Genomic DNA, 19180 nt, shown 5'->3' with positions numbered 1-19180 from the left:
GCACTAACAGACATGCTGGTAAACACTCTCTTAAGAGTGATAAGACAGTGTTGGTCTCTGATCTCCATATATACAAGTGACCCTTCCCCTTTAAAAAAAGACAGGAGATACAGGAAGTAGAAAAACAAAAACTCAATACTGCTATAGGTGTAAAACGATATGATGGACACTGGTAGGATGGGTCAGTGGGTAAAAGTGCCTACTGCCAAGTCTGATGACCTGAGTTTGATTCCTGGGTCTCACGTGTGTAAGGCAAGAGACAACACCTTTAGCTTGTCCTCTTAACTCTGTATGAATGGTGTGGCACGCATGTGCCTACACGATTAAGTTGCTTTTTGTCAGTGTTTTAGACCGCAACAGATGACCAGGACAGAACTCTTAAAATAAATAAAGAAATAAAATCAACAAGTCGCATCTTTTTTTTTTTTTTTTTTTTTTTGGTTTTTTTTTTTGGAGCTGGGGGCCGAACCCAGGGCCTTGCGCTTCCTAGGCAAGGGCCCTCCCGCTGAGCTAAATCCCCAACCCCAAGTCGCATCTTTTAAAGGGTGTTATGTTTTATAGTACGAAAATTATATTTAATAACAATAAAAAAATCAGCGTGGTGGAGGTGCACGCTTTTAATCTCAGCACTCAGGAGGCAGAGGCAAGTGGGATCTCTCTGAGTTTGAGGTCAGCCTGGTCTATAAAATTATTTCTAGAACAGTCAGGGCTACACAGAGAAATCTTGTCTCAAAAAACAAAATCAGTTAGGGCTACGGCATAGCTTAGCTGATAAGTGCTTGCTGTGTATGCATGAAACCCTGGACTCAATCTCCCGCACTCCTCTAATAAAAACACTGGGAAACAGCAGGGGCACCAGGAGTTGAAGGCCATCCTTGCTGCATGTGCTCATGCATACAACCCTAATGAATGTGACGGATGGACAGACCAGCATACGTACATATGTACAAGAGGACTAGCTGGGAAAAGGAGGCAGACTAGGGGAGAGAAACAAGAAAAGGTGCTGGGGTATGGTGGCTTAGGTCCAGGCATTTGAATGTCCTGCGTGGTGGCACTGTTTGGGAGAAATGTGTCCCTGGAAACGTGGAAGCTTCAAAGATTGGTGCTGCTCCCAGCTTATTCTGCTTCTTGCTTGCGGTAGGAGATGTATGCTCTCAGCTAATTCCACTCCATGATGGTCTTAACCTTTTAGAACCATAATAAATAAACCCAAAGAAACTCCTGCTTCGATAGGGGGATTCCAGAGGGGAAATCGGGAAAGGGGATAACATTTGAAATTTAAGTAAAGAAAATATTCAAATTAAAAAAAGAAACTCCTGCTTCAGTGGTGCTTTATCAGAATAGAAAAGTAACTAAAACGTAGGGTGTAAATATGATACTAATAATGCTTTATGTACATATATGAAAGCAGATAAAACTCATTTTATATTTATATAATTCTCGTGTACTTAAATAAAGATCAGAGGCTTGAGACATGGCCTTGCAGTTGAAAGCTTCCAGAGGAAGCTCAATTTCCAGCACACAAATGGTGGCTGGCAACCGTCTATAATCCCATTCATAGGGCATCCAAGGCCACTAGGCACGCATGGGTTGCAAGGACATACACACCCTAGCTTTAAGGCTACAGAAGCAAACAATTATCAGTGTCACAAGAATAGGTGGGGTCAAATAAACTGAGAATGAAGATACTTTCAGAAAAAACGTGAACCACACCCCTGCTACCTATAGAAAGCCTATAGGTTTTCACAGAAGCCTTAAGTAGGGGCTTTTTTGTTTTAAAGACTGTGTGTGTGTGCGTGTGTGTCTGTGTTGGTAAGAACTTTGGCAGAGAAAATTATTTTTTTAAGTGTATGGTGCTTGCCTTGTACACAAGCCTGTCTATGTATGACTGAATGCCTGGTGCCTCAGAGGCTAGAAGACGGCATTGAATCCCCCTGGAACCTAGGCTTTCTCTGAGAATTATCAGTGTTCTTAACTATTGAGCCATCTCCCTGGATCCAGACGAGAAAATTTAAGTACAAACTATTTTTTGTGTGTTTTTTCCTTATAAACAATTCTCAAAGAAGCATAAGCTCAGAATCTTTAGGGACCACAGGCCTTCTCTTGAAAGGGTTCGGGTCTGAGCCAGCACTGAGATGGACCTGACAGAAGGTGATGTTAAGAAGTAGAATGAAAAGGGCTCTGAAAACAGAGAATGATGGCACAGGAACCCAAACCCAAAGGACCTGAAGCTCCGTGAAAAGAAAGTCAGAGCAAACCGAGTGAACCCAAAATGCCTCACAGCCAGATGATGCTGTGCAGAGAAACGACCTTGGGATAAACTGCTATTTACTTCCCATGAAGATGGCTTAAGATGATAAACAGTCATTAAACAATTTTGCTGTAAGAACAGCAGGGCACCCCTACATGCACACCCACTTAACATCCCAGAGAAGATAAAGCAAGTAAACACTTAGTGATAGGACGAGATCTCATTCCTGGAGTCCATTGCTTAAAAGGTTCAGAAGTAGGGCTCAGGGCACGCAGGTATGCTCCCTAATCCCACCACACAGGAGACAGAGACAGATCTGAGTTCAAGGCCAGCCAAAACTACACTGAAAGAGCCTGTCCCCGTCTCAAGAACAAACCACAGGTTCAGATGTATATGTCGTTTGCCAGAAATTTTTTGGTTGATATATTTCTACCAAGATTGCTAACTCTGAAACATACTACCTGAAAGTTTAAAACTGGCTCCATGGATAAGAGTGTTTTCATGAGGACATGAATTCATATCCCAGAACCTACATAAAACATGTGTCTGTAACCCTGGGGCCATGAGATGTGGACAGGCCTTCCGGGACTTTCGAGCTGCCACCCTAGCTCTAAGTCTCACTAGTCACCCTGTCTTTTCACCCAAAGATGCACGTGTCCATCCCTCTCAGACCCACCAAATCTTAGGAACAAAACTACCTTTCACTAGTTTTCATGTATAGCTTCTCTACTCTGTAGGGGGAAACCTTACGTTTCTGAACTCACCTTTGTAAGACATTTGACTAGAGCTGAAATACAGATTATTAAAAACAGTGCCTTAGGTGGGAATGGTGGTGCCTTATGCCAGTACTCCAAAGGCTTAGGAAGTAACAGTTGAGACTATTAAAGTTACCTCATGTTTTTATGCTGGCTTTAACACTGGCCCTGCCAGGAAAGTTTTGGAGCAGATGCACTCATTTAATCCACAAGCAGCCAAACTTGTCAGACCAGTCTGTGTAAACACAGTAAAATCTAAAGGAAGTTAAATATCTCATGTTCATGTACAACAAGCACCTATTACGAGAATGAGAGGGGGCTGGAGAGATGGCTCAGGGGTTAAGAGCACTGGCTGCTCTTCCAGAGGACCTGAGTTCAAATCCCAGCAACCACATGGTGGCTCACAGCCATCTGTAATGAGATCTGATGCCCTCTTCTGGTGTGTGTGAAGACAAGGACAGTATGCACGCATGTTTGAGTTAGATCATCAGACACTAGGAAAAAAGAAGCTAACCGCAAAAGCCAAGCTAGAGAGTATTCTCATGGCTGCCACCTCCCCGTCCGAGACATCTGGCTCTGCACACCTGGCTGGCCTGGAGCTCCCATGCAGACCAGGTCTCACTCAACGCAGCTCTGCCGGCCTTGGTCTCCCACGTGCTGGAATTAAGAGTGTGTACTACTACTGGGTCTGCTTAATTCTAATAGTCTTTTGTTCATCTTCTCTGCTGTCATTATATTCCCATTCCAAAATCAAAAAACCTTAAGTAAGAGCTGGTAAGGGGGCCTGGAGAGATGCCTTGGCAGTTAAGAGTAAGAAGACCTGGGGTTTCATTCCAACTATCCACATGGTGGCTCACACAGTGCCTAGTTCCAAGGGATATGATGCCTTTTCTGGACCGTGAGGTCACCAGGCACTTGCATGCTGCTTAAAGGCCTATACACATAAAGTAAGTTAAATAATAAACATTAATTAAAGGAGAGCCAAATGAACAAACAGCATTAGGGAGAGTAGCACAAAACAGCTCAAGCCAATCTGGGTCACATGGCAAGACTGTGCCTCAAAACCCAAACACACACACACGTAAGTACATACGTGAAAAGTAGCAGGAAAAGAGCCAGCACAAGGTTGGGGAGGTAACTCAGTGAGGAAAGAGCTCACTCTCGGCAAGCATGGCGATCTGCACGGAGTCCTCAGCACTCACGTGTGGCAATGCAGGCCTGAAACCCCAGAACTGAGACCGGGCAGAGATAGGGAGAGCCCTAGAGCCAGTGGGTGGGGTGGTGGCTCAGGGATGAAAACACTCACCCTATGGGCTGGAGGACCTGAGTTTTGAATCTCTAGAACCCATGTAAAAAGAAGAGCAGCCCTCCCTCCTCTGGTGAAAGGAAAAGCAGACTGGAGGTTTCTCACAAACTACGTAAACAGGAAGCCAAGCAACAAGAAACCCCTTCTCTAACAAGGTGGCACTGTCACACCTGATGCTGTCCTCTGACCTACACGTGTACCCCACACACAGAGGAAAAGGACAAAGAAGTCCTTAGACAGCATGCTCCAGCTAGTAGTGCATGCCTATAACCCCAGACTTTAGAAGACAGAGAGTCAGGAGGATGGCCTAAGTTTGAGGCCAGCCTGATTTACATTCAGTTCCAGGTTAGCTTGGAACCAAGTAAGAGCCTGTCTCAGCCAGTGAGATAGACGGTTCATCAGGTAGTGGCACTTCAACCCCTGGAAGCCACATGTCGGGAGAGAACAGATTGTTTTGACCCCCTCAACTCCACACAACCTTCATCACAAAAAGAAATGAATGTAATTTTTAAAGAACACCAGTGAATCACGTTGTGTAGCAATGACTCATATATGTCTTAACAACTTCAAGGCAGACCTAAGAAACAAGCTAGACACAGAGCAACGCCGAAGACAAAGAAAGCCCCCAAGCCCAAGGTCCTCATGCTCACGAGGGTAATTTCCATTATCAAAGAATTCTCTTCAATGATTTACCCAGAGGATTAACTTCTGGGAGACACAGGGAGGAAAACCTTGTAAACGGGGTAAATACATAGAACAAACACAACCCAGAAAGGAAAGATTTAGACAGCTAGTAGCTTTCCCTTCCCTCATTAAAGAACTGTCGACAGGGAAGTTTCTCTACCTCGGTCAACATCCCAACACTACCTACTGGAATATTCCATCAGGAAGCAGCAGAAGCTGGAATACTTTTCTAATTTTCTCAAAATAATGCAATAGAAGGAGACTGCGATCACAGCCAGTCTTAGCATCTCACTGTCAGGCTCTAGCCAGGGAGCTATGAATGAAAACCCCTCTTTTGTGACCAGTGTGGAAATACTCTGAAACAAAGCAGAAGTTACAAATCTCCCATAAGTTATCTTTTTAATCCACACTTTCAGGATTGCTATCACCACCAAATGTTCATTAAAAACAAACAAAACTGGAAAAAGACTGCTGGCTGCTCTTCCAGAGGACCAGGGTTCAATTCCCAGCACCTGCATGGCGGCTCACAGCTGTCTGGATTCTAGTTGGAGGGTCTGATGCCTTCCTTTGGTCTCTGTAAGCATACTCATGGTGCATAGGATACAACCTCTATAACTTAAAACTAAAAATTAAAAGAGCAAGCATGGTGGCTGGGCCCGGCAGAACACACCTTCTATCCCAGCACTCAGAGGCAAACTCTTGAGTTTGAGGCCCGCCTGGTCTACAGTGAGCTCCCAGGCAGCCAGGGACACAGAGTGAGACTCTGTCTGAAAATAAACAAAAACCAAGGTAGTGTGCATAACAAGAACATAGATTTGAAATGAGAAGATGGGAACAGAAACTGAGAAGACCTCTAAACTTGCCTGGCATTAGACAACTAAATATTCTCCAGACTTTAGTTTTATCTGTGGAACGCCACTAGTAGCTTTTTGTTTCATTAAGAGAGGTTTGTTATAGAGCTAAAAGGCATGCTAGTTACTTATCCTTGAAAAAGTAGTTTTAATTACTTAAAAACACCAGGGACTGGAAAGACGCTCAGAGGTTCAGAATGCCTACCGCTCGGGCAGAGGTCTCAGGTCTGGTTCTCAGCATCCTCACAATGGCTCACAAACGCCAGTAACTCCAATTCTTGGGAACTCAATACCTTTGTTTGACTTTTGAGGGCTCTAAACACATGTGCCACACATACATAAACTTTGGGCATGCATACAAAAAATAAAATCAGGGCCAGGACATAACCTTTTAGTTTGTGCTTGGCTTTACCAAGACCCAGTTCCATGTTCAAGCACAGCAACTAAGAAATTGCCTGTAACAATCACTGATCTTAACCTCGCGTCGCCTTTCCAGCTCCACTCAATTCTTAATTAAATTCTATTGTGCCAACTTTACTAGGCAGGCATATATACAACCTCTGCTACTATTTCAGCATCCTGAGGTCAGTACCAACAATTAACTAATACTAAGACTTTGCACTCAATTTGAGGCGACTTTGCTTTTAAACAAGAATGAATTTTAGGGACTGAAAAGATGGCTCAGCCATTAAGATCAAGCACTACTCTTCCAGAGGCTGAGTTCAATGCCGAATATCCAAATCAGGCCGCTCACAACTCCCTGTAACTCATCTGGACTCGTCTCTTTGGGCACCTGTGTGTGCACTCGCACACACATACACACAATTAGAATATATTAATAAATCAAAGCAACAAAAATCAAAGATTTTGGGGGCCCAAGACTTTAGCTCGGTGTAAGAGCACTTGCCTAGCATTACAGATCTTGGGTTCAATTTACAATACAAAATTTTTGTAACAATCAATCTCCAGGATAAAACAAGAAAGAATGAAGCACCCCGGCCACAGGGAAATAGAGACAGGACTGTCAGTTTCAGAGACCTTACGTCAGAACAATGAAATACCGCAATGACAGCTATTAAACTGCAGTCACAGCTTTATTCTTCCATGCCAAAGATTACCTATCAGCCACATAATACAGCATGAATGCCCAATCTGACTTTTCTGCAGTGCCTTGAACATGCTAAACACGCACAAAGTAATCTTCTCTTCTGAGAAAAGGTCTCATTGCTCAGATTGGTTTTGAACTGGTGATCCATCTGCCCAGCGTCCTCGATTCTGGAGTTTACAAGTATGGTTAGGTTTCCTTCTCGTTTGGCTTACAAAGTAACAATCCTTAGAAAAAACAGGATCTTAACTGCTCCGCCATCTTCCCCCCTCCTTGGCACTAACATTAAAAACAAACTACCTGACTTGCTAAGATACTTTCTAACTTTTATCTAAGTATTTAGTTACATAATTATTCTTTTTGGATAGTTTCCAATACCTCATTCAAGACTGTAAACTGGGCCTGAAATCACAGAATTTGGGAGGCTAAAACACCAGGGTGCCTATGAGCTCTAGATTAGCCTGGGCTAATGACACCCTGTCCCAAAAATTCTTGTCTGCACTAACCCCTCAAACTACTGTGTTACTCAGTACTTACTGGGACCGAAAATGGTTTGTGTCACCATTCCAGGGATGGTTAGCACACCATGTTCTCATTAAGAAAAAAAACCAAACCAAACCCTTTAGCCCTGTGGTGGTGGCACAAGTCTTTAATCCTAGTACTTGGAAGGCAGAAGCAGGCTGATCTCAGTAATCTAGTCTACAAAGTGAGTTCTAGAACTGTCAGGGATACAGAGAAACTGTCTTAACTCCCTCTCCTTCCAAATAAATTTTCTATCAGGTGTAAGGGTGCACCTCTTTAATTTCTCAGCTCTTGGGAGGCAGAGGCAGGTGGATCTGCCTGGTCGACTGAGTGAGTTCTGAGGAAGACACCTATAAAAATGCTAGCACTTGGGAGGCTTGTATAAAAGGATTGTGGAGAGCTCAAGACTAGTGTGGACAACAAAGCAAAACCCTGTTTCTAAACACCAAACCTAGGCCGATAACTCCAAGTTATCTGCAGGGCAAGAAAGAATTGTCAGGAACCCCAAAATGCCACGCCCACTGAACATAATAGGAACGGCCACAGAATAAAGAGAGTAGCTAAGGGTCCAAAGTATGTCATATGGCAAAGATAAAGCCTGTTACTAGAGGCAGATTCACGGAGCTCTTGGTGCCTGAGTGGGAAGTCACACATAAGTTCTAACCTGATAGAAAAGAGCTTCGAACTTTCCAACCCCCTTACTCCCTCTTAAGATAGCAGGCTGCTAAAGAATGAAGACACCTACAGAATGTATCCTAGGAGAAGATTCTATTCTGAGATTCCTGGAGAGTAGAAATTGCTGCTGGAAATGATCAACTGGACAGACCTGGTAATTGGCAGGCAAAACTTTTCTTCTCAACCTTCAAGCAGAATCTAGACCATTAAAAACCCTGCTATAAAGTTAACAATTAAGCAAGTATCTTACCATAACTGGCATGCAGCAATACCCTCAACCCCTAAGTTCAAAGAAAAATATTCATCCTGTTAAAGGATCCAATTGGCTTATCTGCTTACTTCATTCTGCTTTACATGTACTCTAATGCACTCTTGCTGACTGAGGAGTATGTCTAAAGAGTTTTCCTTCCATGGAAGAATAACTATATCCTACCACAATGCAAAGTCTGTCAAGACTTGAAACTCAGAGTGCTTGCTTGTTCATTAGATCTACGTGTCCAGAATCCCACAGCTGTTTAGATCTGTTCTGAAGGAGAGTGTGGAAGGTATCCGAGGAAGACGACATCTTATTATAGATGCTGTCCTCAACCCCTTCCCTCTTTGCCCATTTCTTTCTGTGTGCTGATGCACATGGATACCAGAGAACAACAGCTTTTCTCAATTGTTCTCCACCATAATTTTTTGAGACCGTCTCTTGCTGAACCTGTAATCAGCAAGATTCGCTGGCCCATACTTTCCTGTTTCTATGCCCCCAGTTCTAGGATCACAGGGGCAAACTAGCACACTCAGCTCTCATGTGGGGGTGAGAGCCTAAGTTTGCAAGTACTTTTATTAACTGAGCTGTTTTACTAGTCCCCCAATATTTTTTTCTTCAGTGTTCAGAATTAACTTTGGGCCTTTGTGTATGCTAGGCAACTGCTTTATGACTAACTTGTATTCTGAACCCCATCTCTCTGTTCTCACTTCTTAATATAATGATCTAATAGGTTATTTCTATTTTTTGGTAGGACTAGGTAAAGGATTGTACCCAGGATCGTCAAGCACTATACCAGAGTGACAGCACGATTGCTTTTTATATTTTATTTTGAGTCCGGATGTCATTTAGTTACTCAGGCAAACTTTGAACATGCAACAACCTCCTGCCTCAGCCTCACAGGTAGCTAAATTAATCCTGTGCCTTTAGACCTAGTTCCTCTAAGATATTTCTAAAGGATCAATGTATGTAACAGGAAAGCACCAACATTTGTAGTTGGGAATAATGGCACATGCTTATAATCCCAACGAATAGTCAGTGGAGGCTACCTAGTAAGGCTCACTGTATGAGAAATACAGTGTTAGACATTTTAACCCTCATTACATCATCACTAACAATCCGAGATTTCTATGCATAAAAATCAAAACTTAAAATAGTCCAAACAGACCACTGCAGTTTTATATTCTTTTCTTCCTAAATCATATTCTAATTAGACTCTTAATAATTTTTAAAATAAGATAGCAGTGTAGCACACAAGATAAGAGATGAATAAAGGGTTGGGGATTTAGCTCAGTGGTAGAGCGCTTGCCTAGCAAACACAAGGCCCTGGGTTCGGTCCCCACCTCCGAAAAAAAGAAAAGAAAAAAAAAAAAGATGAATTAAAGCCCCTTTTCAGAAGCTGGATCTTTAATGCTCTAGGTAGTTATATGATCACCTATGAGGAGAGCTGTCAAAGTATGAGACAAGCCAGGAGTACAAAGTGAGTGAGATTCATTCTTGTCTCTGAGGGCTGAGGTTTGGGGCATAGAAACAGGGTGCTTGCCTAGAATGGACAGGTCTTGAGTTCAATCCTTTGCAACAGAACCAGCATCATTAAAATGGCTTGGAATGTTCACTCAGTGGTAGGAGTCCTTGTTCCAAACTGAGTTCAATCTCTAATATCCTTCTTCAATACACATTTGCAATTGCAGAGTATACCAAACAGGAAAGGAGGGAGGAGGGAGGAGGGAGGGATGGAGAGAGGAATGACAAGAAAGAACGACTGTAAGGTTATTACTTTGCGGACTTTCTTTTTGGAGGAAATGCTGAAAACCATACACAAAGCTAGATCCTAGCCCAGTCACAGCCACCTTGTTCTGAAAAGCCCACACCGCTTTCTGAGTGTATCTTATATTCTTCTGAGTAACACATTCTCTCTTAACCCTCACGCTTAAACCTTACTGAAGTATCTTTAAAACCCATTTAAAAAAGAATTTTAAAAAATATTGAGAAATAAAATAACACCCCCCACCCCAAGATAGGAGAAAAATGTGTATAGAACAGCCTCCTGTAGCCAACTGACCTTGAACTAGGGGCCATTCCTTTCTCAGCAGTTAGAGTGAGGCTGGTCATGGTGACTCATGCCTGTAACCTCTGCTCTTGGAAGATGGAGGCAGGAAGACCAAGAGTTCAAGCCTAGCCCAGAACGCAGGAGACCATATCTCAAAGAGAAAAATGAAAAGGCCTAGAAATGTTCATCTGCTCTAAGTTCCTTACTTGAAATCAACTGTGGCTCAACTCACATGGTCCTAGATCCGTTTCGGCCATGTACACGTTTTTCCTTAGAGCCGACTTTGGAGACTATATCAAGAGTAACCATAAACACGGTTGGGAAGGGAATCTTTTACACACACACACACACCCCGACTGGTTATCCTCAAGTACACCCCATACTCAACCTCACTCAAAGGACAACAAAGCAGGTTCAGTGGAACCAACTTCAACCAGATGCTATGAAACAGGGTCACTCCGAGTTCTCCCTTTAGTACTTTGGCCATTTCACAAACAATTCGGCCTGCTGGGCTCAGAATAAATATTAAGACTAGTCTTGTAGCCTGGCGGTGTCAGTACACACCTTTAATCCCAGTGCTCAGGAGGTAGGTGAGGCCAGCCTGATCTACAGAGTGAGTTCCAGGACAGGCAGGACTACACAGAGAAACTGTCTCAAAAGGCAAAAGAACAACTAAAAGACCAGTCTTGGAAATTTTGAAGAACACAAAAACAGCACCATTAGTTCACAAGTTAGAATCTGCATATATTCGGACTACTACACCATTACACGTGTGGGAACCAAAGCTTAGAATAGCCCATCACAGGTCAAATAGGTCTCTGTAGCTTATGCCCATCTTGTTTAACAGTTTATACCATGACATTCAGAACAGGAGGTTATCTAAAACCTCAGCCTTATTACTGTGGGTATCAAATGGTGACATTTATTGTTGTGAATAATAAATGACATGTATTACTCCAAAGTGTCTATGACAAAATGCTCAATAATTTTGTGGTTACCTCATCCTGTCAATGTGTTTTAACTATTGAGTCCATTTTGTGGGTAGTTCTTTTTAAACTATAGTACATTTGGTTATATACCAAAAGATAACCACATATTGACTGAGTAAACTTCAAAATTACTTATTCTGACAAACTGTAAAATTAGTGTTTAGGGTGGGTGCAGTGATAGATAGCAGGTATGAACAAAGACATGCAAATCTGTATGAGCTGGAGGCCATCCTGGGCTATATACTGAATTCCAGGCCAGCCAAGGCTACAGCGAGAATCTGACTCAAAAAACAAAACAAAACAAAAAACCCCTAGCCCCAGAACTTGACCTAAGGTAGGGGAAAGCCATCTTTTCAAAGTTGACCACGCACATACAAAGAGAAGAGCAAAAGTTAATGGGACAGGGGAGGCACATCCTAGACCTACATCCTAATCTAGCCCACAAGTTCCTTTTCATTTCACAGACAATTCTAGGCATCCATCACTACCTTCTGTCCTGTGCTAACTGCAGCTGACAACACACTTCAGTTTTTACTACTGAAGTCTAACTGGAAGACCCCCAATACTGGCGCATACAGATCCATTCGCCACGCAATTTGTCTTTCATGCTCACCACAAGTGAATAGTTTAGTATTAGCCAGGCATAGCAGCACATGCCTGTAACACCAGCACCTGGGGCACAAAAGTAGATCAGGAGGGCAAGCTAACTTCAGTCAGTCACACGATGAGTTGGAGGCCAGCTGGCTTAAAAAAAACAAAAAAACAAAAAAAAAAAAAACAAAAAACAAACTAACAAACAAAAACACTATTTTTTTTTTTTTTGGGTACAAAACACTATGAAAAGCTAAAGTCTAACACAACTCAGAATGAAAACTAAATCTTGCCACTGTACTAAGAAAAAAAGTTCTGAGCCATATACAATAAACTTTTGAGTCCCTGACTTAACACCAGAAATAGACAGAACTTTAATATTTACTATGTGCTCAAGGTGCAACCAAATCCTTGATAAATTAAGCAAAGTAGGACAAAATGATAAACCACATTGTTTAGAATTCCTAGCTATTTTAGACAGCGTAATCCTGACTAAAATATTCTTTAGTGTGTTTCAAACCCCACTGAACTTCTCTAAACTAGAAAATAAAGTTTCCAAAGGCTTTTAAGAGAGCTTTAAAACTTCATGTAGTTAGAAACTAAGGCTAGGAACGAATAAATCTAAGAAAAATGAATGTAGCTTAGTGAACAGTGTTATCTTCAATGTTACTTCACTCAAACAAACAAATTAGTAAGGAATTCAAAGAATGCATTGTATCCAAATTCGAATCCAAGAACCTGCCTAAAAGAAAGCGCCCAGACAACCTACAGGTTCAATTCCAATTTGTAACAATGTTAACAGAAGTAATCCATAAATGTCAATACCCAAGAGAAAGCTTCAAGTAACACAACAGAAGACAGCCTATTGAAACAAAAGTACCTGGCTAATTCTAGGTAGGCATCACAACAAACCACGATCTCTATCAACATTCCTAATACAGTATTTTTACATTGGGATTTTTATCTCCATTCTACCACACGTTACGAGTTTCTATCAGGAAGTCTTTATATTCAAGTAAATTTAAAAAAAAAATACCCTAAGAAATAATAATAAAAAAAACTACCTTCAACTCAAGTTTTTACAATTCATCAAAGGAATGAGCACACTAAATATGTTCAAACTTTCAGAAGTCTAATCCTTAACAGAGTAAGTGTTCCTCACTTATTAAGAATGAAGCACTACAGCAAAACCATAGAGGAATCAACCAGAATCCACTTAAAAAGTTAATGAGCGCAGCGCTAAGATGGTCATGGTATCAATGTCAACCTATCCACCAATGACAAACTCCGGCTGAAAACCAGAATGTATCGTTTGTGTGCTAAAAGTGACTTTCTACATGGCATCTGAAGAAAGTCACTCAGTTATAAGAATGCTCTGGAGTGCAGGATTATACAATGTTCCACTTTTAGGGTGAGGATACCCCAAGTAGTAAAAAGTTTCTTAACTGGTAAAGTAACAAAACATAGCAACACATGGAAGAAACACACCTCTGGCACACTTTCGCACAAAACAAACATATGGCTACTTTCAACCTTATTCACACACCCAGGGACACACCTACGAATTCTTAGAAAAACTTAAGAGACTCACTTATAAAAACTTAAGCTCACTTTAAGTGAGTTTTGAATTTCCACAAGCACTGTTACTCCATCAGGAAACTGGAGAGTGTCTGTCCCAAGAAGTTTCACAGAAAAGCCATCAGGGACTCTATTACTTGGATTTCTCTTGAATATGCACCTAACAGATTTGTTAACAAAAACCACCACCACTCTATCCCACACATGCTGGCGTTTTCGGTTTATAGGCGGGTCTTGGAACAGCTAAACCCAGGAAGCTCCGGATAACTAGAAAACTTAGGGGAAGTCATCTTCAGAGAGGTCTATGACCCAGAGAAATAAAGGGGAGCCAAGAAAAGGAAGGTCTCGTTTGGCCGACTCTCTTTTACACCCTATCAAAACTTCACCCACACGGGACTTTAGGTCTAAGTGGGGGAGGCCATTTTAATGAGGCCTGGCTGAGAAACGTGAAGGGAGAGGAAGAGAGGAAATCAGGGTAGGGCGTTCGGAAGGAACGCCAAGTTACTTTCCCCCAACAAGTACCCAAGTTGGGTAGCAGCACCAGGAGCCCTAAAAGTGAGGAGCTGGATTTAAAGGCCCGAGAAGAGTACAAAAGTAGCAGTGGCTTTATCCGGAGAGAGGGCCGAGTGATCTGAGCCGTGGGAGCCAGGCTCATTACCACCAAGAGGAGTAAGGACTTCTTTTCTGGCCAGCCGCGCCGACCCTCGCCCTCCAGTCAGAGGCTACTACCCAGAGGTCCAGAAGGCGGGAGTTGGCTAGTGCCGGGTTCTCCTCATCCGGCCATGCGGCGCGGGGGCGGCCATCCTGAGGGGTCCGGGATCCAAGAGGGCACGGGGGTGCCGGACGCGGCGCTCACCCGCGGGCCGCCTCCAAGCTCTTAATGAGCTTCTTGATCTTCCAGATCTCCACGTTCCTATCGGCAGCACTGGGGTCGTCCGCCATCTTCTCGCCTCCTCCTCCCTAGAGCGGCCCGGCGGGGCCCGGAGACACCAAGACCACAGAGTTAGCGCCGCCGCTGGGGCAGAGCGGCCCCCTTCTTCACCACCCCCCGAGCTGCCCTCCTCTCCCCGCCCCGACGGCCCGCCGCATAGGGCGCCGGCCTTTCCTACGCCCGCTTTACCTAAGGGCCCAGTCCTGGGCGGTAGCGGCTGCTCCTCCCCGGCGGCGGCTCCGCGGCGGCGGCGGCTCTGACGTAGGACACCGGCTCCCTCTCTCCAGGCAGCTGCATGTGTTGCAATCCGCTCACATGGGGCCTCTGATCTCACTTCCTCCGCCAGGGGCGGAGTGGAAGGCGGCGGGCGGAAGGGAGGGGGCCGGTGCGCTGAAGAGAGCCTCTGCGCGCGCCGCGACTTCCCATTGGCTCTCCGCGCCTTTGCTTACAAGAGGCAATCTGATTGGCTGCCTCTGCGGCCTCGCTGCCTTGTGAGGTATCGGCCGGGGAGCGGGAGGTCTCGTCTTCCTTCCGGCCCGGCTCTCCTGGAGGAGGAAGCGGGCGGAATTCCGTGGCTCTCGCGAGCATTTCCCCAGCTTCTATGGGCTAGAATGGGGGTGCTTCTTAAAGGGAGAGAGAGAGGGAGATTGTCGTCTTTCGTTCTTCCCCCTTGACCCAAATGGATATCTGAAGCTCTACGACGCAAATCTAGTTTCTCGGACACGTACGTACGAACGTGAGGTCAACGGCGTTAAAGAAGAGTGGAGGAAACGTCTCAATGAGGTTCAACTTTATCGCTTGCTGACTCGAGTGCGGCGGGCTGTTTGTGCATCGTGTCTTCGCGAACGAAAGTTCAGAATCCTGGCGATAGGTCGAGATCAGAAACTTCGCCGATCCTGGAGCCTATCGACTGCTCAGGGGTGAAGAAATGTTTCAGTGCTAACTAATATGGGTTCACTTTGGATTTAGGACTTTTGGGGCTTGAAGGAGTCAGGGGTTGCCTGAGATTGGATACCCAAGATATCTGAGAGCATGCGTGTTTTGTTCTTAACTGTTGAGCGTGGAGGTGGGGAGAATTAGAACTTTTACTTTATGAGTTAAGCTTTCCAATTGTCTCCTTTCGCTTAACTTGGGTGCATTCAAATATTTGACCTCGAAGCAATTACTAGATCTCGTTTTCCTAGGAATAAAAGTGAACAGAGTAAGTAATGAAATCCTAATGGAGTTCACAGTCTAGTTGAGTTTGTAATCGCTCGTAATCTTTAGTAGACTTTAGTGTGTTTGAGACAGGATCTTAATGTTGACTTTAAACTCTGACGATACTCATGCCCCAGTCTTCTGAATGATGGGATTACAGGTGAACCACTAAGCCCAGATAATTTTTTCATATTTTATATGAAAAAATAACTGCAGAAATATTTAAGTACTTTAGGAACTCTGAGAGTGTATGACAAGAAATCTAATTCTGAAATGAGGCATGGAGAATGAGTAATTTTGTCAGAGGGAGTCTAACATATTTGAGGAGATACAAAAAAGGCAGAGTGCTGCAGCAGCAGGGGAAGAAGACATTGGGGCCAAGCCTACCATTTGAAAGGCAGTGGATTCATCTGCAGGATTCATCATAGCAGGAAGAACCAGAGGACACACAGGTCCCGGGCCCAGAACCCTCCTTGACCTTATTCCATGTATCATCAAGCTGTTATTCTGTATCTTTTGTAATAGCCTTTGGAAAGGATAAATTGTTGCCTTGAATTCTGTGAGCCACTCTAGCAAGATATCAAACCCAGCCAGACCTGTCAGGTGCATAGGTCTTAACCTGGAACTCTTAATGGGCATCCAAAGCTGGGGTAGACTAGAGACCACCCTCTACTTGTGGGATTGTGTTTAACTCCAGGTAGTGTTCGAACTGACCTGAACACCCAGCTGGTGCTTAATATGGAAAAAACTTAGGCCTTTGGCCACAGAGGTTGAATGTAAACAGTAGAATGGAAAGTGTCTTTCCTGGATATTAAGGATGCTGGAAAACACTGTACCACCTAAATGCTCTGTATCTGCAACCCTTTCCTAAGTTGTCTTTAAGTGATACATTGTTGTTGCCACTCTGTTGTTTTTCTGCCCCAGTGTCCCACAATAGATTTTTGTATAGTGGTAGAACATTTGCCTGGCATAGTAACAAAGCTCTGAATTTCTACTATCACTGGGAGTGAAAAGCCTGTGTGTGGTGCCTGCTTGTAGTTCTAGCTACACCTAGAGTAGAGTGTAGCTAGTAACACCTACTCTACAGAGATTGAGATGGTCAGTTCAGTTCAGGAATTGGAGACAAGCTCAGGAAACATAGACTACCATCTCAAACAAATAAATTGGACCTGGGTAGCAGGGGAAGGCCTAAAATCCCTATTCTTAAAAAATCGAGGCAGGCACTTGCCTAGCAAGCGCAAGGCCCTGGGTTCGGTCCCCAGCTCCGAAAAAAAGAAAAAAGAAAAAAAAAAAAAATCGAGGCAGGAGGATCTTGAGTTCAAGGGCTGTCCAAGCTACTGAATAAATTTAAGGGCAGCCTGGGCTATGTGACCCTGTCTCAAGTGAATAATTTTTAAAAATGGAGTGGGGTTGGAGGTATTGGGGCTGGTTGTGGTGTTGAACACCTTTAATTCCAGCACTTTGGAGGCAGAGGCAGGCAGGTCTCTTGCCTTCAATGACAGCCTGCTTTAGGGATACTGGACAGAGGGCTATACAGAGAAACGTGTGTGTGTGTGTGTGTGTTGTGGATGACATGGGGGTTGGGGTGGGGTGATCTGACAGATGGTTCGGCAGCTAAGAATATTTACATTGGCTGCTCCTCAAGAAGAATGTGGGTTTGATCCCAGCATCCAAATAATGGCTTTATTCCAGTTCCAGGGCACATGTGGTGCACATATATACATGCAGGCGGACACATGCACATAAAAAAATTAAAACCATTATGTTTAAAAATGATAAACTATGAAAAGGCTGGGGCCCTAGTTGAGTGACCGTGTGTACGCTAATTGTGTGTAAAGCCATTCCTCAACACCCAGAAAACTTATTAGTATCTGGTTTTACATTCGGTGCCTGGTTATTTCTGCTTTAAGAATTTAAGATGTTATTTTAGGACTCATGTGCTCTGATCAAAGGGATTGCTTTTACTGTTTTCAAGACAGGGTCTAACTGCACTCCAACCTGGCTGCAAACTTCGGGAGTCCCTCAGCCTCCTAGACGTTGGGACAGGTGTGAGGCACATACTTGATGGAAGTCTTAATATGAATTATATATGAAAATGAATCAATGTTAGATCGTCTGATTTTGATAACTATGGGGATCATATACAATGCATGCTGAAATACTTTTATGGTTAAGCATGAATATGAAATGTGGAAGGTAAATGTTAATTCAATCTGTATGTAAAGTGTTCACTATACTATTAATGCGGTTTTTGTTATGTCCCAGCTTCTCTAAGACTTAGATTTGAAGGTTTTAAAGTTGAAGGAATATTAATCCACTCATGAAAATAGCATAATAGAGAAACCTAGAAAGTAAGAAAGCTGTGGCTTTAATAAATCTTTGAGGTAGGGCCTACAGGAAGTTGCTTATAGATGTGAGGGTTATACCTGTCTGAATGGATTGATGCTAATAAAAGAGCTTGACGCTGCAAGCTCAATCGCTTGTAATCTGCCATTACATTTGTGAAATAGTTGTCAGACTTTCAAGCCACCAGACATACCAGTGCAGCACCAAGCTGACAGGATTGCTGCTTATTCTGACCAAATTATGCTGCTCAGGAAGCATCACTTATACTTTGGGCTTTATCAATTTTTCCCTTTATGATCAAGAATTTCTGTATTTCTGAGCATGGTGATTTAAACTCCACTGCACAGCTGTTCCCAAAACAAAAACAACAACAAAAGCCTTTTGTAAGGGGCTGTCAATGGAGCTAGCTTAAAACAAGGTTCTGAGTTTGATCCTTAGCAGCAACACACAAACAAAACAAAACAGCATTGTGTGCTGGGGGATTACTCCCAGGGGCTTAAGCGCCAGGTTCTGTCTCCAATGATAAGAAGTAAATGCAGTCAGGTGTAGTGATACATGCTTATAACCCTACCACTCAAGTTAAAGGTTTGTTTCAAATTTGAGGCCAGCCAGCCTAGGCTACCTAGCCAGCCTGTCAAAAACTAAGCCTATAAAAAACTTGCTAAGTTTCTGGGTTTGGTAAGTTGCACCCACTACCACAGATGGCTTGATGTCTATAATGAAGTATTGGTGGTTTGCCTCCCACGTATTTAAGTATACTACATGCATTTGCCGTGTAACTAGGCAGCGGGTGCCTGATCCCCTGGAATTGAAAATTAGGACAATACCAAGTGATATCGTAAAGTACATGAATCTATTTGTACTTTTGCTAACATTTTTAAACAAAAGGTTTGGTTTGAACAACCCTAAGTTTTGGTGTATTTTGCCATACATTAGACCAAGAGCAGAAAGGTAGATGGAAGACTTCAAAGGGTTCTAAACCAAGTACCTAAAATCAGAAGGGGAAAATCCTTACAACAGTTTGCTTTCCAACATGGGTACAAATAATTCAACAAGCTCAAGGGTCAAGCAGAACATGAAAACTGAGATTTGCTGC

General features: G+C 43.3%; 1 protein-coding gene across 1 annotated transcript in view; it reads right to left on the bottom strand.

Annotated features, from left to right (window-relative positions):
* The window catches only part of Etf1 (eukaryotic translation termination factor 1), a 28277-nt gene extending 13402 nt beyond the window's left edge, over positions 1-14875 (bottom strand). The window contains exons 1-2 of the mRNA XM_032885390.1: positions 14731-14875; positions 14467-14570 (exon numbers count right to left, since the gene is read on the bottom strand). Of these exons, the coding sequence (XP_032741281.1) occupies positions 14467-14552 (86 nt within the window). The 5' untranslated portion in view covers positions 14553-14570; positions 14731-14875. The remainder of the gene's footprint in view (positions 1-14466; positions 14571-14730) is intronic.
* Positions 14876-19180: the final 4305 nt, after the last annotated feature.

The sequence above is a fragment of the Rattus rattus genome, chromosome 15, assembly GCF_011064425.1.
Source record: "Rattus rattus isolate New Zealand chromosome 15, Rrattus_CSIRO_v1, whole genome shotgun sequence".
NCBI classification, from domain to species: Eukaryota; Metazoa; Chordata; class Mammalia; order Rodentia; family Muridae; genus Rattus; species Rattus rattus.
This window is presented reverse-complemented; position numbering and strand designations above follow the sequence as displayed.